General features: G+C 46.5%; 1 protein-coding gene across 4 annotated transcripts in view; it reads right to left on the bottom strand.

The window, feature by feature from the left end:
* The window catches only part of PLXNB3 (plexin B3), a 297888-nt gene that overhangs the window by 30265 nt on the left and 243550 nt on the right, over positions 1 to 24073 (bottom strand). For all 4 annotated transcript variants that reach the window (XM_086940225.1, XM_086940224.1, XM_086940226.1 and 1 more), the window contains 10 exons: positions 20783 to 20928; positions 18087 to 18192; positions 14420 to 14550; positions 13848 to 14024; positions 13024 to 13156; positions 11710 to 11946; positions 9744 to 9905; positions 1963 to 2111; positions 381 to 481; positions 16 to 233 (listed from right to left, as the gene is read on the bottom strand). In XM_086940225.1, the coding sequence (XP_086796351.1) occupies positions 16 to 233; positions 381 to 481; positions 1963 to 2111; positions 9744 to 9905; positions 11710 to 11946; positions 13024 to 13156; positions 13848 to 14024; positions 14420 to 14550; positions 18087 to 18192; positions 20783 to 20928 (1560 nt within the window). The remainder of the gene's footprint in view (positions 1 to 15; positions 234 to 380; positions 482 to 1962; positions 2112 to 9743; positions 9906 to 11709; positions 11947 to 13023; positions 13157 to 13847; positions 14025 to 14419; positions 14551 to 18086; positions 18193 to 20782; positions 20929 to 24073) is intronic.

The following is a 24073-nucleotide window of genomic DNA, read 5'->3' as shown; positions in this document are numbered from 1 at the left end:
GACAAGTCCACTCACCTTGGTGAGAAAGAGTTTGTTGTTAAGCAGGTTGGAGAGTTGATTCAGTCCCTGCTCCATCGTTGACCTTCGTGATTCTGGTACATCTAGGTTTCTCCTCAGTGGAGACCCGGTGTGTCCCGGAAAGAAGATCCGTTCAATATATGTCTTGTAGTCCAAGAATGGTATCCCTGTGCCCTCCAGGTCACTCGTGAGGTCCATCATCTCCGTCATTAGATCTGACACGGGGACAAAGGCATACACACAATGGTGGGAAAACATCTAGCAGAATAAAACCAGTTATAGAAAAAAAGAAAACTGGGGTGGAAAATACTAGGAACAAGCTTACTACACCCCAACCACTCTTTCATCCTAATTTTCCTCACCAGTGAACTCCTTCCGGCACTGGTCTCCCACGCTGATCTCCAGGTTCTCCAGCTGGACCAGAACCTTTTTGTAGTCCCGCATGGCCTGCTTACTCTTCCTCCTGGAACAGCAAACCAATCACATAGAATCAGACACTAGAGGAACAAGACTTTCACCAGAGCCACCAAGATCTGAAGCACTGCCCAAAGCCAACGAGAATATCACATTTGACTGCTCTAAGTAATACCAAAGAAACACAGAACTGAGGAGAAAGTCCACATTCACAAATTCCAGTAGAAACCAGATGGTCAGAGCCAAGAGGAAACCAAACATGCAAATCCTGTAGGAGGGGCCACAGGCAGAAGCAACAACCAGTACCACAAGTCGCAGCCAAAACCAAAGAGGAGTCCCATAGTAACAACTCCTGCAGAAATCAAGATGGTCTGAACTAAGAGGTAAGATTTGCTTAGCAGGAATTATAAGGGGAAACAATGACGAATCCCAAAGCTGGACACCCCAGGGGAAGCTGCAGAATCCACAACCAAAGCTGAACTCCACAATCACACACCCCAGAAATAACCACTTGAAGCTACTTTCAGGAAAAGGCATGCTATTCAAATACTCAAGCAGAAGCCCCTATGTTCAGAAGTAAGAATTAACCCCTCAATTACAAATCCAGCAAGTACCATGGCATGTCACATTCACAAATCCCAGAGGAATCCACATGCATCAAAATACATAGATGCATGTCAGAATCAGTAACCTTCAGCAAGAGCAAAATGAAGCAACTGTGAAGCACATTCTCACAACAGAACAGAAATCAATGATGTCAAAACTATTGGGTAAGCCCGCATTAGAATCCTCTCAGGCAGGAACCACAGCCCCATCCAAGGAGAAACTCCACATTAATGACTAGAAGTACGAGTCAGCCCAAAGATAATTCTTATGTTTGCAGACTCTGGTGGAATCTGCAGCCATCCGTATCCGAAGATAGTCTCCAAATTCAAAGAACTGTAGCAAAGAACCTCAAGAGGCTGCAATCAAGGACCGCAGGCAGGAATTACAAGTGGTACAGACCAATGGGAATGTATTATTCACAAACCCCAGAAAGGAGTCAGAAGAACCAAGAAGGAACCCCACTGTAAACTGCAGATCAAACCGTAGTGCAACCCCACATGTTCCACCCTCCTCAAGAACCACAGAGAGAAACCAGAAATACCCTCAGATAGAGCTCTCGCAGCCTTAGCCAGGTTTACAATGCGGCTCCATTATAGTAGTAGACAGGCCGTGTTAAATCCCAAGAATTGTGATTTTTAACATACCCCTCGAAGACAGAAAGAAAGGATACACATTATATTAAGCAATAACCCCAGAAACTATGTACTAACCCAGGTGGCAGAGCGGAAAACTAAACATCTACTAGAATTCAGCACCATCATCTGAAGGAACAACACTTACAACTGCATCATCAGGAACCTCAAGCAGTGGATTTAGCACCACAATCTGAAGAGCTCAAACACCCACGGATCCACTATATCCACATCCTGATCCCATGGAGACCTCCATAGGAGTGTGGTGGAGACTACGGACGCACTCCTTTACCTGTACATAAAGATGATGATGATGACGACACACACCACCACTGCAGCTCCCACAACAAGCCCAATCTGTGCCTCTGCTGGAAAGCTAGACTGTCCTTCCGTTTCATATTTCACAGAGCCAAGCTTAAAGTTCAGGTTTCCCATCCTCACCTGGAGAGAAAAAAACACCTCATTACCAGCGGCTGCGCAACTGCACGGCATAGCAAAGCATTAGTAAACAGACTCAAAATCTCATTGATGCAGAGGTCACAGAACCTCATTCATGGGTGTGTTGCATCGCAGCAAATACATCACCCAAGGCCATAGAGCACCATAAACAATGCATGACGCAGCAAACACGCCACTAAAGAGTATCAGAATACAATTCTGCCAAATTGATGAACAAGTGATAAGCGGATTGCTGACCAGTCTCCTGTTTGGAGAGTATCCAGCTCTGCACTCAGCTTCCTTCCAGGGCTCTGCATTCTGCAGTAGGAAGGAGGCCAGCAAATTAAAAGATCACTCTCACCCCACTGTTACTTCATATTACTCTCTGCATGCTTTAATACTTTGAGTTAGAGGGAAAGAGAGGACTACGAAGCTGAACATTGGAATTCCATCAGTTGGAAGCTGTGATGCCTGCTGCTCATATTTGTATGCCTTCCCAGTGTGTTTTGAAGTGGCGGCAGCCACAAACAAACATTGATGGGGCGGGGGTGGGGGCGCCGGAAGGGTAGCAGGGGGGATTTATTAATAATAATTTGAAAACAAGACTTACCTGAAGTTGCCGGCTGCCTCCCATTTCGTGCCTAGGTCTTCCTGATCCCAGCAGCCCCTGGGACAGCATCACAGACTCCCTGTGCAATCCCGCCCTGCTCATTTTATGAGAGCAGTGCGTGGATTGGCGTGAGCGGGCTGGTTCGATGCTCCGCTCAGGACAGAGAGGCTGTGCTGTTTCACTAACTCGGCTGTGCAATGCAGCCAGGTTGTAGAAACCTAAGTGCGCCTGTCAGTTTTGCTGGCCTAAGACGACCTGCCAACACACATGTGCACTTATAAGTGCACCAGCTATTCCTCCCATGGTCTCGCCCTGCCCTACAGTGCTGGCTAGGAGCCAGCAGCTGAAAAATAAAACAATTATAGTAAATCTCTTTATTATTTTTCAGGTGCTGGCCCTGAGCCAGTGGGGTGATGCTCCTCTGCCATTGCAGAGGAGCTGCCGATGATGTTTTCAGAGATATTAGAGTCAGAAATATAAGGGAACTCAAAACAGTGCCTAGTTTTAGACGGTAGTTACCAGCGGGAGCCATCAACACTCATTTTTGGGGACTGGAACTTATTTTTCCTTATTAGACATTTACCAAGAGGAAGAGAATGAAAAACGCACAAAGCGGAAAGACGGAGGAAAAATAGAGAGAAAAAATGCCAGAAAGGAAGAAAGCAGGAACCTGCAAGAGTGAACTAAAGGTGCAGGGAGTGTCTGGTATTGGAGTAAAGAAGCACGAGGTGGATTTAAAATCAAGAAATTTTGATGTGTCGACATTTAATTGCACCGGACATGTGCTTTTGAGTCGAGTTTTGGGAAACAGAACTCATTCTTTAACAAATTAAGCACAGCTCATAAGGGAGGAATTTTCAGTGGCTATCAAAACCTCTTTTTTCAAGTGCATATGGATATTTTCCTAAAACATGGGTCCCCCAGTCTTTGGTGTGAATTGAGCATCATTTGCTTGCCAGTAGAAAGGATCGTTTTTAAAGACATTTATTTGATCAGTTACTCTGGAAAAATCTGAAAACGATATCAATTTTTTTTTAAAAACACGTGACAAAAGGCAGCGTGGGGTCTCACCTAAAAGATTTCTAGGGATATGGCCATAAATTATGCTTTTAAAATTAAATGTTGTCAGTAACATTTTTAAAACATTAGGATTTAAATATTATGTTACAAAATGGTTTGGGAGTCTAATAAATTTTCGGAAAATGTACTTCTTAAAGGTACGTTTTTTAAAGCACATTGGTCAAAACTTGGTAGTGTGTAAAGAACCGCAGGTTCCAAATTTAACGGTTTAGTTATCAGATTACGAGGCGCCACATTGGCAAGCGTTGGCACCATAAACCAATGTCGCTGCAGTTTTATTTAGAGTTTATTTATTTATTTAGAGTTTTGTAGAGCGCGTAGTCACCACGAGGGTATCCCAGCGCTAGAACCTTGTTACTCAGGAGGGGGAAGCGGATAGGTAAGAGACCGGATTAGGGGAAGAGGAGAGTTTTGAGGGTTTTTCTGAACCGCAGTAGATCAGGCTCTGTTCTGAGGCTCAGAGGGAGTGCGTTCCACTTGAGTCCGGTGTTTACCGAGAAGCGGCGGCCCCCTATCCGGGCCTTTTTCACCATGGGGATCGTGATAAGGTTTCCGTGCTCTGAGCGGAGCGCTCTCGTGGGTCTGTAGGGGGTGATCCAATTGTTTAGTATGGGGGGGCCGGTGTTATGGAGAGCCTTGTGGGCCAGGCAGAGGGCCTTGAAAGTGACCCTTTCTTTGATCGGGAGCCAGTGTAGCTTCCTAAGAGCGGGTTTGGCCGATGATCTGGCCGGGGTGCTAGTTAGGAGTCTGGCGGCGGCGTTCTGAGCCTTTTGCAGAGTTTGGAAGGTGGATTCCGGGGCGCCCAGGTAGATGGCGTTGCTATAATCCAACCTGGATAGGATTAAGCCCCGGATCAGCATAAGGCGCGACTGGAAGGGTAGGAGAGGGATTACTTTCCTGCAGGATTTAAGTAACCCGTAGCAGGTTCCGGCCGTCTTTCTGGCCTGGGTCCGGAAGGTAAGGTCGGTCTCCAGCCACACGCCAAGGCTCTTGACCTCCTTTTTGGGAGTGGGAGGTTCGCCCATGCAGGCGGGCCAGAAGTTGGAAGGGATGTTAGTGGTTTTTTGTCCGAGGACCAGGATCTCTGTCTTGGAGCCATTAAGCTTCAAGGCGGAGTCGCTCATCCACTGGTATACGCTGGTAAGGCAGTCGTGGAGGTTGGAGGGCTCGAGTTTGGGGTGGGAGAGAGTGACCACCAGTTGCGTGTCGTCGGCGTAGCTGACGATGGTGACTCCGAAGGGTGAGACAAGTTCCTCCAGTGGGGCCATATAAACGTTGAATAACGTAGGGCTCAGGGAAGAGCCCTGTGGCACACCGCACTGGAGGGGGATGGAAGAGGAGCGGCTTTCGCCTTCCCATACTTGATAGGAGCGTCGGGAGAGAAAGGACGAGAGCCACTTCAGGGCTTTGCCCTTAACTCCCACAGTCCCGAGGCGGTGGATTAGAACCTGGTGGCTGACCGTATCAAAGGCCGCACTTAGGTCTAGGAGGACCACTGCCACTGATCCTCCTGAGTCGATGATTTCCCTGGTTCTTTCCACTGCCACAAGGAGTGCAGTGTCTGTGCCTTGGCCAGGTCTGAAGCCAGTCTGCGAGTCGTTGAGAAGATGGTTTGACTCGAGATATTGCGACAACTTTTTGTTACCTAATTTTTCGGCGACTTTGCCTATCCAGGGGAGAAGTGAAATGGGTCTGTAGTTGGAGAGGTCAGTGGGGTCAAGCGACGGTTTCTTGAGAAGCGCTTTGACTACGGCTTCCTTCCAGGTGGAAGGGACCACTCCTTGTTCCAGTGAGATATTGATCAGGGCAGTCAGTTGAGGGACTATGGTCTGCATGATAATTTTTGCGAAACGTATGGGGACCGGGTCGCTAGGGGCTCCGCTCTTGGTTGAGGCAAATGTGGTTCTTACTTCTTCTTCCGAAACCGGGCCGAGCGACTCTAGAAAGGGTTTGTCTATGGAAGGCGTCTGTTCCTTGGCTCTTTCTGAGATGTTGGAGTTGGCAGGTGGGAGGGAGGAGAGTATTTTTTTTATCTTTTCATCAAAGAAGGTGGCCAACATGGCACATTTTTCCTCGGCTTCTTTGGGGTCCAAGGGTTTCTGGGGGGGGGGCAGGGACACGGAGGAGTTCTTTAAAAATGGAGAAGGTCTCCTTGGATGAGCAGGCAGAGTTTTTTATCTTTTCCTCGAAATAAGTCCTTTTAGCGTCATGAAGGGCTTGTTTGTAAGCTTTCATGGAGCAGAGGTAGACGCTTTTCTCTTCAGCTGTTTTGTATTTTCTCCATAGGCGTTCTGTCTTTTTGCAATGCTTTTTGAGAGAGGCAAGGGCGGGGGTGTACCAGGGGGAGGGACTAATTCTTTTCATGTGTTTTAGCGAGCTAGTCAGTGGAATGGAGCTGTCTAGAGGTTGGACTAGCCAATCCATGAATTCTCTGTCCGCGGTATTAGGGTCCGTGGACAAAGGGGGGATGGTATTGCGTAGTTTGGCTTCCCATTCCTCTGGAACTAATTTATGCCATTGTCTGGTTTGTACCCTGGATTTATACGAAGGCCCTGGAGATGTATCGAGTAGCCAGTGCATGGGAATCAGCATGTGGTCTGTCCAGGGCAGGGGGGTGGGGTCCTGGGCGTACAGGTTCGCAATGTTAGAGAAAATGGGGTCTAGGAGTTGGCCCTTCTCGTGGGTGGCTTTAGGATTTTGCAGGAGAAGGTCAGCTGTGGTGAGATCAGCAAGCAGGTTTGCTGCGGTGTTATTCGTGGGGTCCAGGAAATGAATATTAAAGTCCCCTAAGAGGAGGAAATTAGAGACCGAGATGGACTTGAGTAAGATATGGTCAATCAGAGTGCTGGTAAATTCCCCTAGGGATCCTGGGGGTCGGTACACAAGTATTCCGGAAAGGGAGGTGGAAGGAGAGATCTGGATTGTGAAGTAGCAGTTCTCACAGTCTTTAACAGATCCGGTCTCGATTCTGCATTTGAGGTGATCTTTGAAGAGTATGGCTAGGCCTCCGCCTCTACCGATTGGCCTATTTAGGCAGCATATTTGGTAGCCGGGGGGAGTTGCGTTGGCCACATCGAAGTCGTTGTGCGGGGTTAGCCAAGTTTCTGTCAAAAATAGCAGATCTAGCCGCGAGTCCTGGACAAGGATGTTGATTTCATGGGCTTGCTTTACCAGGGATCTGCAGTTCAGAAGACCGATCCGGAGACCTGGGTGGCATTCCGTTTCCTCGAGGTTATTACAGAGGGTGCATCCTACATAGGGTGTGTCCTCCTTGTGGATATATTTGCACTGGGGGTGTTTTCCATGGTTCCAGGCAAGCAGTGAGTCTCTGGGGTATGAGATGCCATTTTGCCGATTGGGCATAGTGGCTAGGCCTAAGGCCGTCTTGGCCCGGACGGGCCCAGACGGGCTTGCCTTTGGCGCGCCTTCGGCGCGCTGACGGCGCGCCCGCTGCGCCCGTCCGCTGCGCGTCCGGTAGTTGCACATCTTAAATGTGCAGAAAAAGGGGCGGGTGGGCGTGGCCTAAGTGGGCGTGGCCTCTCTCCCTCGCCGAGAATGGCGGCAGGGAAGTTTGTTTGATGCCTTAACGTTGCAGCGAGGGGGTCGCTGTTTTAGTGACTGAGAGCCCGCTTCAGGAGGAAAACAGGTGAGTGAGGTTCAGTTAAAAATACAAGTATTTCGGCGAAATTAGTGACACAAATGCAAATTTTAAAAATGAAGGTTTCTCTCCCGGCTTCCGCCTCAGGAGCTGTTAGGATTCTAAGCAAGTTGCGCTGAAGGCAGCGTTTAAGTACTGAGGGCGGCGGGTGGGCGTGGCCTAAGTGGGCGTGGCCTCTCTCCCTCGCCGAGAATGGCGGCAGGGAAGTTTGTTTGATGCCTTAACGTTGCAGCGAGGGGGTCGCTGTTTTAGTGACTGAGAGCCCGCTTCAGGAGGAAAACGGGTGAGTGAGGTTCAGTTAAAAATACAAGTATTTCGGCGAAATTAGTGACACAGATGCAAATTTTTCAAGGTGTGGAGTTTTATAATGCACGAATTAGAATACTTATCACATTTGCATTATGGTCCCAATATACAGACCTCCCAAGCTTGACCCAGATAGCACTTTAAACTTTTCTGAATGCCCATCGCAACATGTTGAAAGCTTCCATAATTCCCCAACTAGCAGGCTTTGCAGTTTTCACACTGCCATTTTTCCATAATTCACATGGGAACACAGTTTGCAAGCTTGTTTAGGGCCAATATGCAACTGCACAGAGGTGTGGAATTCCTGTCGCCCGACACCCAGGAGATTTTGCTTGAGGTCAAAGGCAACAAGGTTTGACGTTTATTTTGTCCACTGGACAAGAAGGCCTAACGCACGGCAGCACAAACCCTTTGGCTGCCAGTTTACTGTACCAGCGTATGAATTGGTGCAGGAGGATTGTCTGTCACCAAGTCAAGATGCATTTCCACTTGATGAGCGGTCAGCTCCGCTTGCATTACTTACAGTGGTTCCAGTATAAACATGTGTACACATATTTGCAAAATGAAATACATTTAAGCTTTGTAAAATCTTCCAGATTCCTCCACGATTATATGCAAGACCAAGCAGAAGCATGAAAGCAAGACTGGCGATTGCTTTAACCCGTTGGCTGCGAGGCTGTTTCCCCCGCTGTGCTGGGGGGCGGGGGGCGCCTTACAGCGCCCCCGTGCTCATGACTAGGTCAGCTAGTCATGAGCCACGGTGCTCGTGTGCTCATGACGAGCTGAGCTCGTCATGACCACACTAGTTTGTGTGGAACGCTCACACAGCAGGGGATTTAGCCCAGCGTGCGAGCGTTCCAACGGTCATGACTAGCTCAGCTCGTCATGAGCACACGAGCACCGTGGCTCATGACAAGCTGACCTCGTCATGAGCATAGGAGGGGTTAAAAATAAAAAGTACACAAAAAAATGCAACTTGAAAAAAGGTTTTGCTAAACTATTGTGCAAATCTAAATACCATTTAGTAAATAGTGTTTAATGCAGGCCAATTAAAAAAAAAAAAAGTCACCAAAGAGCACCTACAGGTATATGTCCTTACATTAGTGCAAATTTACAACTTTCAGTAATTCACAAGAGTTTACAAAATTAGCCCTGGAAACTGTGCTCTAGGCAAACATTTGTGGTTTCCATTTTCGCATCAGCAAATAAACACACATGTATTTGTACTCATGTGAAAATCTGGTGGGCAATTAAAAATTTGCTTTCCCGAAACCCCCTTTTTCCCACCTTGAAAATGGTTTTACTCCTGCCTTTGCCAGGAGTAAACTTCCACCTTTTTCCCATGTGGAAAGAGATTGGAGAGTAGTTGGTGAATATCCTTAAGCACGTACGCTTGTGGGACTGCACAGACTCAGAGGACAGTCCAATCCTGAAACTACCACTTCCCGCCTACTTCTAGCCCTTGACTGGCCTGGATTAGAAGTTGCACGGTACAAACTGGTTTGGAAAATCCCTACCCATAGAAAGTGGTACAGTGCAGGAACAACCTGCAAATGCCGTGCAATTGCGAGTTTATCTCCATAGAATGGGAAATAGATCTCGGTGGAGGGGTAACTGACGGATATCCCACCCACCGAAATATAAATCCCATTATATTCTATTGGATTTATATTTCGGCAGAAGGGATGCCCGTCACTGTAATGACTGAATACCCATCTGTCGAGATCTAAATCAGGTCCTAGGTCTCGCCCCTCAGACATCGTGCAGAAGAGCGTGCTACTGTGCAGACCAAGGTTCGTAAATCATGGGTGCCAGGGACCTGGTGTTACTCTGCTAATGTTATAAACAAAATGGCAGAAACTGACATTACATTTCTATTTCAAGTTAAATGATTACTAGTAAAGAGAAGTTACTTGGGAGATGGAATTTTGGGGGATATGCTACAAGAGAAATTGCTTCTCCTTCCTTCCTGAACTCTTACCACAAACTCTGGCAGCTGAGCACCCTCGTCCGCCGGCTGCGGGGCTTCTAGCGGCGGCTCACAGTACAGGTGGTTCTTGGTCAGCGTCTTCACTGTGCACACACCAATCCCAATCAAGGCAACCACTTCCTCTTTGCTGATGCCCAGGTCAAGACCGGAACCCTGCCAGAGGAAAAAGAAGGGAAGGAGACCAGTGATCGCATCCTACCATGCCAATACTTTCCAACACAACCCTAGAGCTGACCCTTACACTACCAGAGGAATAGGCTGTGGTGGAAACAGGCAGATAAGTAGCATCCTCCACACACTCACTCTCAAGCAACACAACTAGTTCCTGCTGATTCCCCTGCCAAAAGAAACTCCAAAGAGGCTCTGCAATGGTATTCCACCATGTTTATCATTCTTTCCAGCCTTCGCTCAAAGTACAGCTCTTATGCACCAAAGGAAACATAGGCGTTACAGTAGACCAACAAAAGTATTACATGGAAGCCTTGACTAGTCCCTGTCCTGTTAGGAAAACAAGTAAGAACATATTACATTAAGTATATGGCTTAGCAGCCAACTCTTCTAGGCTCACTACTTTAAACAAAGAAAGAACTCCCAAAGAAATATTCCTTCCAGAAGGATTTCACTTCCACAAACTGTTGCGATGACGTGTTGTCCCTTTTGTTGCATTTTTTCCGCTTCTCACTGAAGCTTTCTAAACTAGATCCATGTCCTTCGGCTGAATCTAAACATGTGCCAGCAGTTTTGGTCAATCTCAGGACTGAAAGGACATGTTTAGTAATTGACAGGAGTACTCAAGGGCATCTTGGTGAAGATATACGTTGTGCCACTGCAAGGACCTGCTCGCCAGTAAGGACGTACGGTAAACTACGCTACTCTAATCAAAAACCAGGCAGTTGAGATTTTTCTCCCAAGAATGGCTTCTACCCACGTGCCCTGATGAAGGCTGTCTTGAAGCAAACATTAACACGGAGCCAACACATCACATTGATGATCATTTGTCTTTGGATGCAGTCTGATCAGGGTGCATGTTAACCTATGACAATAGAGAAAATACTGTGAAAAAATAGAGCAAACTCTTGCATTGCATCAAGGGGTCCTGTTGTAACATTTTGGGCAGTATGCTGCTTTATGTTTTCTAACTTACTCTTTTTTTACTGTTCCCTACGTAAGTGATGTTCTTCTCTGTCTTACAACTTTTTTGTGATTGAATCTATTGAGTTGCCTGGACTTGTAAAATAACTACATATGGAGCGTACTTTAGTCTTGACGGGATCTAGGAGGCAACACCATGTGTGGGCAATCTGGTATTAAGTACGCTCACACTTAAATACATACTTACTGATCCCCAAAAATTAATATTCAAACATTATTACTTGCATATCTCCTTGGGAATATTTTGTTTGGTTGAAAGAGGGTGGACTCAGTGAAAGGATCCTGCTGTGCTTTGATAAAGAGGCAAACAGACTAAATTCTGCTGCAGATAGGACATCTTGCTGAATGTGCAAGCCCAATTTGTCGTGGCAGTATGGCATGTTTATGCTCAATTACCTAGCAGGAATGTGTCAGATTTGTTAAACGCTATGACGAGACCAGCTGCATTCTGCCACAACTAAACCTTTTAGTATGAGAAAAGTGAATGCGACTTTTGGTCCAAGCGCTACCCCAACAGCTTATCTCCTTGTATGAGAAAATGGAGCAGGAATAATTTCCTCCTCTGCTGACTAAACTTCTAGCCATACTTGACAAAAACATTGTCACTTCACATCTCCTCAGCCACTGCCTGGGCCTTTTGCCCAGTCATCTACCAGTGGTTGATGCTAAACAAGCAAAGAAATGTGCAGTCCTGTAATTCTGTACTCTGCGCACTGATAGAAAGTTTCACATCTTCCCTCCATCCCCGGATTTCTGCATCAATGCATGAAACTTCTCAGACAGAGAAAACCCTAGCCTCCTGTACCTCAATATCCAACACGTTGCCTGGCTTCAGGCTGTATGGTTTAGTGGGGTCCTCCTTGTTCAAGGGGCGCAGATCGGGGTTGCTCTTGTAGCTAAATGGCTCTCCGGTGATGCTGCTGAAGGTCTGATGCACGTTGTCCAGGATGAAGATAACGTCTAGAGGTAGCAACCCATCCGGGATCTCGGGGGAAGGACAGACAAGAAGCGTCGAGGTGTTGGTCTGGCAGGCTACCTGTGCCTGAGAGGGAGAAGGAAACATTCAGTGCTACACTGGCTACATCCACCCACTCCTCCACTGTCAGTCAGTGACAATCAAAACAAGTGGCAAACCTTCCAGCTATGAGAAAAGGAGAAACACTCAAAAGCATAAACACCCGAGTCCATCTACTCCCATTTTGAGAAAAGAGAAACAGCCAGTGACACACAAACTCCTCCCTTTGGAGAAAAAAAAAAGAAGGTCAGAGGTTTACATATGAGTGCTTATCCCCGCCCTGTACCTGAAATGGGAAAACCATTCAGCGGCACGCATTCACCCCCTCTCACTGTGAAAAATGAGAAATCTGCTGAGATAAAGTGCCCATCCCCTTCCACTGGGGGACAGCGAGAAACCCTCAGGGGGACAAATGCCAGTGCTGAACCCACCATGACAGATTGCTTAATATTGCTTTCAAATTGTGGGAGTAGCATGAAGAGCGGTCACGGATATTGAGGGTCAGTTTGAAGGTAAATTCTTTCATTGTTAACGCCCTCTTTAATCGACCGACTAAAGTGGATGTGCCTTGCAGAAGAGCTAGGGCTCAGCCCCTTGTGCTGGACGCGGGCTTGTGTGATTAAGAAATGAAAGAGATCAAACATGTGCCCTTTGTGACTTGCAAAAGTTCCACTTGGTTTCCTTTGCTCGACTACAGCATTGCCAATTAAAGCTGCTAATTAAAGACAGTGACATTTAATGAAAATGGAAACCTATTCTATACTTAGCTGCAAACAGTGTTTTACAAGAAATGTTGCCCAGAGAACAAGGTACACACGAGCCAGTGTGAAATAAAGAGAACTACCAGTAAGATGCAAGCGTGAAGAAAGTGAACTGAGGTGAACAGTAGTTTGAGGGACAACAAGGAATATCCATGGACTTCTGCATCCCTTCCATGGCTGTGAGAGATGGGCATTGCAATAGACCAGTCGGTGGACTTTTGGGATTAGGCTGAGGATTGTCTGAACATGAAAGCAACGCAGAACTCTGAATAAGGGATGTGATGCATCAGACTTTGCTTCAAGGAAACTTCAGAACAAATAAAAGGCAGAAGGGTGGGCTCACCTGCACCAAGGGAGCTGGCAGACCTCGACGTCTCCTTTTACGCTGAGCTGCATTCTCCTCAGCCAGGACTGTGATAAAAGGCGACTCCACCACGTCCAAGTTGATCCCCTCAACCCGAATGTGTCGTCCACCTCTGTACAGAAAGTGAGGGAGACAATGAGAGAGAAGCACCATGGGTTGATTAACAGTCTTGCCAGAATAAAATCTTAGTGTGCATAAGAAACTCTAGCATGCAAGACCCAGTCGCTGCAGGCAACAACCAAACATGATCAATCCTCTATCTGCATGACCCATTTCAATCTGCTCAAACCATACTGGAAGGTTTCCAAATCCCTGCTGGGAAGACCCCCAACTCTTCACCAAAAAGCCCCCAACTGTTTGCTAAAAGAATCTGAACCTCCTGCTGGAAAAACACAAAAACCTTTGTCAGAAAGACACCGGAATAAACCCTAACTTCCTGCCAGAAGGATGCCCAACCACCTGCCAGAAGGATGCCCAACCTCCTGCGTTTAAAAGACTATTCTCCTACCAGATAAACCTAAGTTACCTGCCTTAAAGACCCATTTGTGACCTAAAATACAAGTCCAAGAAGAAGCAGACAATTCGGATTTGACTGTCCGACTTATTGTACCCAATAGGTACCATAAAAGAAAGGGTTAAAGAAACTGATGCGGAAACATATACCTGGAATGGGAGAAATAGAAAATGACTGAGGTATGAACTGATTAATTTGAAAAGAAAGTAAGATACAATGTGATATGAGAGAAAATAAGATGAGGGAAAAGGATATTCCGGATTTGACCCTGCCCTCATAAGCATCCTACCCATGGAAGCTGGTAGAAGGGGCAGCAGAGGTGATGCTGGGATCTTCGGTGTACTGGTACAAGACTCCATCCAGCCTTCTCTCAGCCTTTCCATAGAAGACACTCACTGGAAACTCCCCCACTTGCAGACTCTGGTTGGTGCGGCACACAATATGCTCCCCCTGAATGTCTGCCGCTCTGTAAATCAAAGTTAGAGCAACGCATGACAAAATGGATTATTCAAATGCTATGCATACTATTTACTAAAGAGGGACCAAACAGTTGTCCATGTATGGTCAATTCTGAAGAGTTGTGGAAGAAGTTGTGCTCAGACTCTCCAGAAGGGGGTCTGGGCTCCGTGCAGTGGTCTAGGTAGGTGGACCTCTCCAACTAGATGTGTGTTTCTGAGCACATGCACTGCTGCATATGTCATCTGTGAACTAACATATACCAGTGGCTGTAGGGGGGGTGTATTTTAACCCTCTTGCATGGGGTACCGTGCCTTGGTTCAGGAATGCTTATGCATGCTCCCGCCTACTCCCAGAGGTCTGAAAAGGCCATCATATGAAACATTTCATGTCACCTATACTCACATGACACAGGGCATATCTCCCACGAAGGCTGTGATGTCACTTCCTGTTGAAAGATCAGCCCCAGAGATGGTGAGGAGAGTTCCACCGGCCATAGGGCCACGCTGTGGGTATATGTCCTGCAGTACTGGATCCTGAAGTACAAAGAGAGGTGGCAGAGAATGCAGAAAGCAAGTCAAAGCGTGTAAAGCAGAACATGCAGCCTTTAAGAGTGGCTAAAATCTACGAGGCCCAACCTGTACACCTCCCTTCCTTACACTACCACCTGCTCTGGTCACTTGCTTTACATTCCCTTTCCCAACACATGAGCCAGCACAGGTCAGCCAACAGTGGCATTAAGAAGGTAAAGGTATTGACGGAGGCCGAGAAGCACTACTTGTGTTATCCCAGAATGAGATGGGCTTTGGAAAACTACTGATACTGATCACTTGTGCCATCTTTAGGTGGGCAAAGGCAGGAAGCAGTTGTGGAATGAATAGTCACAAATCCTCTGATACCAAACACTGGGGCGATCCTGCCACCCAACCTAAAACCTGCACGGCAATGAGGTATCCCGGCCATGACCCTATACCAATAGGTCTAGGGCTGCCCTGGTGTTATTGAAGAGAGCAAGCTTTAAGGGCCAGAGACATCGGAGCATGGCAACCCACCCACTTATGGCTGTGAAAATGTCAGTTTGTAGTTTGAGATGACCTGCAGGGAATGCATGATCCAGCCCACCAATAGCGGCCATATCTGAGGTAAAGGCCCCAGTCACCAGACTGCATGTGCAGTATGAGAACTGACTGGCATACCTGCAGATTTTCAGAAGTCTTTCTTCCCTGACCAAGCTAATGTTAGCAGACTGCAAAAACAATATGTAATCTTCCTTAGTTACTTACCTGGTGTTGTATTCCCTAAAGTGTCCCGGGTGCTCAGCAGGAGTACGTGCCTGCTATCTGTAGCCCGGAGGCACTTTGTTAGACAGAGGAAATGCCACCTCTGCCCAGGACCCTTTTGACACCGTGGTGGGCAGGGAAATTAGCTAGTCAGGAGGTGTGTCCACCCGCAGGCTTGTACCACCCCTAAGGTGGGCTACCTGAAGTGCACACGACCAGGAAAATTGCACCATCTTGAATTTTGGTGGAATTAGGTCCATTGGGTCTGGGTTATGCCCACTTACCACAGGAAATGGTCATCCAGAGGGTGCAGTCACCCTAAAGGTAGGTAGCCCACTGGCTTCTACCTGGCCCTCCCTGTAACACCCCTAAATACAGTATTTAGGTGGCACCCCTGATGCCAGGTTCGACGGACACAATGAAGGGGTGGACAAAGAAGAGTGCTGACCCGAGAACCAAGTACTGACTTGGTGCCAACCCTGCCAGCTGCCCCGGACCCTCGTGAAGAACTGGACTTGTGCTGTCTCTTTGCAAGCTCCAAGAAACCCAGAGGCATGTTAGTGCTTTGCAAATGGCCAAAGAACTCCCTTGGAGTAGAGGAGCTACTCCCCTGCAACGGCAGGCAGCAAAAAAGAAAGTTCTAGTTCCCCATCCTGCCGCTTACCGGGACTGCTGACATTACAGCCACCCAGAAAGGGGTAGCCGTGCTCCAACAGGTCGGATCCATTCTCCCTCCAAGTGTGGGTATACCAGGACCGACTGGAGCCACACAGCACCAATACCTGGAGTACTGGATCCCTTGCAGCAACCAAGACTTGTTGTATCCAGCCCGGACACCAACACAGAGTGAAGACCGACCTGCACATCCAGGGACTTCAGAGACCGTGAGATCCACACCAAGAGTGTTGCAACTGGCCTGTTTGCCCCTTTTATTCAGAACCAAAACAAAGAATGAGCCTCCAACCTCTGCCATGGTACACCCCAAAGAACCTCTGCATCCGAACCGACCAGCCTGAGTCTAAGGGAGTTGATGGTGCCAACGGATTTCTGAGAGCCTTAAGAGCTGAGCCTACACTTGGGTTTGGTTGGATCAGACTCCCAGTCGCCACATGCAGCATCTTTCTTCTGGGACTTATTTCTACGAGTGTCTTCAACAGCGTGACACTACAACCCCCGCCCCCCCCCCCCCCCCGAAAAGCCCCACTACAAACGAGCCCCCCGGCCCTTGTTTGAGTGAACAGACAATGTCCCTGGCTGGACAAGACCCTCAAGACCTGAGCCCCCCTTTGCGTTCACCCGGGATGGCCCCACAGTCCCAGCTTGCAACCTCTTTGTGACCAGACTGATCCCCAGACTTAAGTGAAATTGAACAAAGTGTGAACTTCTAAAAACATGTCAGAATTTCTATCTCAAAAAGTACTTACCCGATTCCGAAGGTCTTGGTATCTAAATTCATATAAAATCTGTGTTTTTATCAATTAGGGTTGTATTTCTTTATTGAGTGTGTGTCTCACTTACTGCCTTTGTGTGTGCCATAAATGCTTAGCACTGCCCTCTGATTAGCCTACCTTCTTGCCCATGCTATTACAAAAGAGAGCATTTGGGTTATCATTTTGACTCGGTCACCCAACGAGGGCTGCCAGGAGGACTCTTTTCACAGAGCACCTTCTTTTGGTTCACTATCTCAAGGGCCAGCTTCCTCCAACTTCCAGGAATTTCAGGCAATGAAAAGGTAAATTTTTAAATGTTCTTTTTCCTTAATAGCACATTACAAATCGGACTCAATTATTGAATTGGATTTTTAGTAACTATTAAAAACGGTTAAATAATTTATCAAGCTAGTCCCATTCGTGAGATACAGATTAGTATTTTCTGGTTTTCTATGTAGGACAAGTAGGCTCCCCACAGTGAAATATAGCATGTAAGGATGCATTAACATGACATTTCTATGTGTACTACTCTTCAGTGTCATACACCATGCCTTGTGGGGGACAAGGCATTTATGGGTTGACTTATTTATATGTAAAAGGGAGGTCTTGACCTGTCAAAATGGTTTCTTTTGACAAGTCAAACTGCAGTGTTCAAACTGCCAGTCACTCTACAGTGGAAGGTGTAGGGAAATGCCTCTTTTTAGATGGTCATTGCCAAGTTTTTGGACTGATGATGGTTCGACTGAGTACACCAGGGGTCGCCAAACTTTTCTGTACCGAGAACAACTTCTGTTCAATGAAACACATTGAGAGCTACTAATATTAGTAGACCAATTGGCATGAGATAACGTACCTGTAAGTTCCTAGTATATGGTACCCAGTGCATGGAAGTTAGAGAGACACTCCAGGAATTGCAGCACTGGGTGTGCTATCCTGGGTGTGACACAGACAACTATGCTTGCATCTTGGAACTAGTAATCACTAATTTATAAGGGCTAAGAAATGGACTTAAAGAGGGTCCTGTCCCCAAAAAATAGTAATGAAACTCTTTGTGAATTTGAAACTAAGAACAGAATTGTATGCGCTTTACGTTGCATGCCCTATTACCATCTTCATGGTGCACATTTGCTTGGCCTCAAAAGGGTCAAACCCTGATTAACTCCAATATCATTCTTCTGCAAAAGAAATAAAGCACAAAACTAACAAACATGGACCCAAAATGCAGTGTTGATATCAAATACTGAATGTTGAATTAACATGAAGACATTGCGGGGAACGGGTTGTAGATAAACTCTGATGGTAGATGCAATCAGGGCAGGAGGTGTAATAACTATAAGATCAGTACAAGGAAGAGGTACTCACTTGGTAAAAGAAATCCTGGGTAGAGCGACCTGGCGGGCGATTCTCCACGGAGACTGTCACAGGACCAGAAGACACCTTCGTGCTTGCAGAGACCTCACAGACGACTCTAAGGGGCGAAATGAGAGAGACTGCTTCACATAGTTCAGACTCTTTAGCTTTCAGAAGTTCTGTGCCATACACAGAGCACAGAAGAGAGGTACTAGAGAGGTGCAAGGTCTGCACCAGAAACCATGTGATGGGGGGGGGGGAGCAAGGACTGGCATCTGGGCAGTCTGGAGAAAGGGGTGAGTTGTGGGGGAATAGTTCAATATATCATGGGTTTTAAAAGAACAAAGGGGAGTAGGAAGATATGAAAAATGTATTAAGTCCCTCGGTAAGAATACTGTGGGGGAAGCATGTGAAAGGCAACGTGTTTCAATGCCTCAGGGTATTAACACATTCAAGATATAAGCTAGCTGTTGCTTAGCAACCCTGACTGGCAGACTACACCGCCCAAGTCCAATATCCATCGTGGCCTTGACCACCTCTGACTGGCCTGCCCTGGTAGCACACGCACCAAGAGTATGGAATAGCAATGACAAGGAGACAAGATGTTGCTATTTTAACAGAGCAGATCTTCTGTGATCTTAGGTTTTCTGAAGTCTTAGGTTTTCTGAAGTAGGATAAATGCTGTTCTCCTGGAGCCATCAGCACGGACTCTGTCAGGCTTTAAATGATTTACAGTTCTTCTAGAGCCAAACTGAACCCTTAGGGCAGTAGAGCACATGAAAACAGAACATCACTTGCATGTGTACATTGTAAGAGTTAGTAGTTAAACAGTCACATATATAGGAGGAATTTTGAGGAAGAGACACTCAGGCAGCTTAGTTATATAAACATTTGTTTGAAAAGAAAAGTTTCGATTTTTTTCCCATCTGAGGTTGTAATGTACAGCGTTCCAGAATCTGTCTTTATACGACGCTTGGTGCTATTTCAATTTCTTACAAGTCGGAGGATGTTTTGTTCCTGAGAATCAATTCACCACTGGAGATTGTAAAAGGGAGAAAACGTGGCCTAACGGCTAGAGTAGTCGACTTCGAAGCTGCAGAACCGGGTTCGAGTCTCGGCAATGACGTTGAACATCCTGTGATTCTGGGCAAACCACTTAATCTCCCCGTGCCTAACAAAAAATAATGTGTCAGTCTGTAACATAACTGGTGCTCATGTAAAGTGCTCTGATACCTTTCACTCAAGTTTGAGCTACATAAAACTGCAAAGAAAAGTAAGATGGTTGCCTAGTTTCAAAGCCTTGAACGTCAGCCACACAAGTTTAAATGTAATTCTTGCATGTAGACAGAGTGGAGGTCGTAAGATGGGGTAAAAGTAATCCAACTTTCTGGAGTTTGTTGCGAGGTGTGCAGCCCGAGCAGGATGGCTTTTTCGGCTGCTAGTGACGTCTTAGAAGCTCCTATCAAAAGTGCACTTCCATAGTCAATTTTTGAGATGACTTTGTCCTGCATAACTGATAAATGACATTTAGTGAGGATGGTTTTTAGGCATTTTAGGCAGTAAAGTGCTGCTCAGGTCGATTTGGTGACGTGAAGGAAGAGTTCATGGAAAGGCATGGATTCTAGTTTTTGTTTTTATTTCAGAATTAACGCTAGTTGATATCAATTTTAGGCAGAATATCTCTGCTGAATAAATTAAAGCCTGTCGGAGTCAAGCTATACCCGACTGACGAGCCCTAACATTGTGTGCAAAATAATGATGGGCTGGGATGCGGCCGGAGTAGTTACTAGTGGATGAGATGAATTCCAACATCCCATAAATGACTTTTTTGTATGCTTCAGTCCTCTTCTGTGTTCCTGCAACAACTGTACCTTCCAGAGAATGAGTGAGCAACGTGGAAGGGAGAGAGGCAGACTTAAAAACCGTCCATCCTTCGGAGGTTGGCAAATCGGGTTAAATAAATTTGTAATAAAAATGACTATTAGTCTTAGAAAGTGCAGTGATGAAGTATACACTGTTGATCAGATGTTGTTAGGTGGTATGCCAGCCTGGGCCAGGCCCACCTCCCTTTTCTACGCGCCATACTTCTGAACTCAGAGTTTGAGGATATTAAACGCCCTACAGCAAAACTGCTCCGCCTGATATTTTATGACTTGTCTTTATTAACAGGTCTGAAGGAGAAACCTTTTTCTAACTTTGGTCAAAAAGGTCAGCTTATACAGAGTGAAATCACTGCAAAGTGTTGATTTTCCATTTTGCCCTAGGCAAACTTTAGTTTCAATAAGATAACTATGTAAGTGGAATCTATAAACTCTAGTTCAGTCTTTGCGTTGGTTTGTACTCAGCGTCTGTAAATAGAGTGGGTTCTTGTATTCCTTTGTGCACCAATATCTTGGAAAAAGACCAGGAACCGCTAATCACAAACAACGAATAAAAAGGAAAAGTCACTGTATCCATGTATCCTCTGCAGTTTAAAAAAAAAAAATGTATATAGCACAAACTCGACCCAAAAGCATTGGAACGCTTTACGTTAACAGCAGTTACATTACATACGTCACATTCATTTTTTAGGCGCAGAGAGAAGAAGTGATTTGGCCAGCATCACAGGATGTTGAGCAGACGCAGATACTCAAACCTAGTTCCCCAGTTACAAATTCGGAAGCTCTGGCTGTTACGTCACATCCTCTCTAGCCTCATATGCCACTCACCTGGTCGAGATCCTATACAGATCTGGAACAGCGATGCAAGGGAGTCCGGCCACTGTCACCTCCACGTCCTCCACACTTTGGCCCAGATTGGACCCGCTGATGGTCAGTAGAAGGCCTCCCTCCAGCACCCCAGTCTGAGGCTGGATCTGAGTGTCCATGAGAGGATGAGAGGATGAGAGGAAAGAAAAGATGAACACTGAGTTTAGTAAGGCACACCCAAGTACATAGTTAGTAAGATAGCTCTTGGAGCTGGTGTTTGCAAGTGGTAATGCTCAGATTGATAACGTTCGGAAGTTGGTAAAGTAAGTGCCATTTAACTAGCCATAGTAACAGGTTCACTACCCTGATACAAAACTTTAGTGAAAAAGCACTTTTATAAGCAACAATTTACACTTTATACCTACACAAAGTCACAAAGATCTATGTGTTGATAGTATTACGCAACACTAGGGCATTCACTTTGTTTGCAACTGTGTGTTGCACACAGTTCTCAGCGTCTGGTCTTTATCCCAGGTGCCGCATAACAGTTGCCTAAGCATGCAGTGTCACAGGGGCCATCTTTGAATGGTTCAAGCATGGCCACCAGTGCATGCAGTCACAGGGGCCATCTTTGAATGGTTCAAGCATGGCCACCAGTGCGTGCAGTCACAGGGGCTGTCTTTGAATGGTTCAAACATGGCCACCAGTGCGTGCAGTCACAGGGCCATCTTTGAATGGTTCTAACAAGGCCCACTTCTGATATTAGCTACAACAATGCCACTATACAAGTATTGACAAAGCCAATATAATGGCGTTGGGGAGCGGGGTGGTATTTGTGGGTGTGGAATGCAGGGGGGGGTCACAGGAAGTAGGGGAAAAAGCATTTAGAAAGAAAGCACTTGACAAGTGGGGGCAGAGATGGAGTGGGTAGAAAAGGGAGGGTGTGGAGCACAGGAGCGCAGGGAGGAGCAATGAGTAGAGGGAGAGACAAAAGAGGAAAAGTATTTGCAATGCAATACGAGACTCATTTACGAGAGTTTATGCTATCGGCTTTGTAAATGACAATGCCTTTATTTAAGTGTTAATTATTGTTGCAAAGTCATCCTGTGCCCTGGGCGCCTCCCACATTTTTGCTGACTGGTACTGGTGGTAACGGACTGACCATGGGGTCTGCCTAACCAGGCCCAGGGCCAGTGCTATGCTGAAAACAACTAGAATACAGTGAAAACATCTACATACACTAGGGTACACTAAGGGCTGGGTACCCCCGTGATTGGTATGACCTACCCAATAGGGCCCTAGCACATATTAGGGCAGGGGGATTAAAACTACCCATCAGTCCCTAGTATATAATTGGGCGCGGCAGTTTACTCAATTGTACTGAGTGGAAATGCTTTCGAAACAAGTTCTCTAGGATGATGAAAGCTTGCAACAAGTGTGATCTTATGGAAGTGTACACTGGTATGTTGCTTTTTGGGAAAGTGTGCATTACTGAAAATAGGGGGGCATCCGCTAATTAAGATGAGTTGACAGATTAAGTATTGGCTCAAAACCCCAGATTGGAAGGTACTTTTGCTGGACGGGTACGATTTACGGGCAGTTTTAAACATGATATGGATCCCACAGTATCTACTGCTGGAGTAAGAGAGTCAAAGCAGGGCAGACGGGAGAATGCCGTAATGTGTCTGTAGTGTTCAGGCAGGGGATATCTTTGCAGCCATTCACAGAGAACTGCACAAGTGATTAAGCCCTACGTACTTAAGTGAAGCAAAGATTAGATCAGATGGCGTGGCTTACGAAATGCCTCTGTAACCATATGCTATGAATCGAGTCACAGCGTCGGGTTTGGGAGTTGTGCTACTGAGACTCTCACCTCTGCATTGATCCATTCCCTCTGCAAGCGCTGAGACATAGCGATAGTAAAGGTACCACAGCTGATGATAACACAGCACACGCACTGTGCGTTTTACTGCTTTCTTTTTCACAACCGGGTTCTTGAACCCGAAGTGACCCAATATGGAAGCAGTTCAACGAAAGTGAAAAGGCTACGAATTCTACTCTCTTTCCAGCGCCACCTGCAGCACGGGAGGAAGAAATGGATCCAAATATGTCGGTTTCACATGTCTGTAGATGTCGTCGTAGATTACGGTCTGTTTTTTGGGTGAAAGGAAAGTGATGGGATCAAGGATGCTGCTTACTGTAACCTGTATTATCAAAGCGTTTTTCTACCAGATGCGGAGGCCTCTGACTTATATGAACACTTTTTAGAGTTGTCGGGCTTGCTGTTTTTCCCCAACAATGAAGACTGATATTTTAGTCACTTATGTAAAGCGCCACGGTATTGGACCTCTTTACAGGAGGACCGGTTGTAATGGAAAATGCGGTCCTCACCAATAAAAGCAAAATAGATCAATGGTTGGTGGTGAATTCCTTATTTAGTGGTAAAGTAACGGAGCCCACAGCTGACACAGCCTCAGACAGCCAGGTAAAACTGACTCAACCTGTGCGCTGGCTACATCAGGAAAGCTCCACATTTCAAATCACAATAAAATATAAACAGTAGGCGCGTGAAAAACTATTCATAATGCACGAGAATAAGCCCTTCAAACAATAACAATTCTAGAGATATGCAGTGCCCAGAGCGGCTCCCAAGTGCACGCGTGCACATAACTCGAGAGCGACAAGGAGGTACAACACCTCCCTCTTAACAACAAGCGCTCGCCATAACAGACAGTTTCCTCTCTTTCTGCCATCCCTTTGAGACTGGCTTGGTCTGACTTACGTTTGTGACAATTCCTGTGATGCCACCTGTGATGTCAGACGTGGTGATGTCACCTACTTACTGCCTAACTAGGTTAGTCCCCCCACTTCTTATTTTAGGCCATGTGCCCTTGCCTGCAACATCCGAACTTAGACTGTGTCCCTGTTTCTAGATTTATAGCCTAGAATTTGAGCGTCTGTGGCCCACCCCATGCTCTATGAAGCCTCTATGATTGTGGGTCCTCTGCCAAGCTGGCACGTGCCCTTTGCCCTCCTTCTCATCCTCCAGTGAGAAGAGCGCAGACGGTGTCACGAATAACTTCACACCCGCGCACGCTGCAGACAATGTGATAAGCATCCTCCAGTCAGGGTGACACTGCAGGGTCATGGGCCCTTTCCATCTTTGCGTAACACATCTGTGCGGAAGTGCACACTGGTTAAGAATGCCTGCTCCGCAGCGCACCCTCTATTCAGTGGCACTGCAGACGGGTTCATATACATCCTTCCACGTGTTCCAGTGCACCCAGATAGCCTTATCAGTACATCACCAGC

The sequence above is a fragment of the Lissotriton vulgaris genome, chromosome 10 (genome assembly GCF_964263255.1).
Source record: "Lissotriton vulgaris chromosome 10, aLisVul1.2, whole genome shotgun sequence".
NCBI classification, from domain to species: domain Eukaryota; kingdom Metazoa; phylum Chordata; class Amphibia; order Caudata; family Salamandridae; genus Lissotriton; species Lissotriton vulgaris.
Note: the sequence above shows the minus strand (reverse complement) of the source record. Positions and strands in the feature narration are given on the sequence as shown.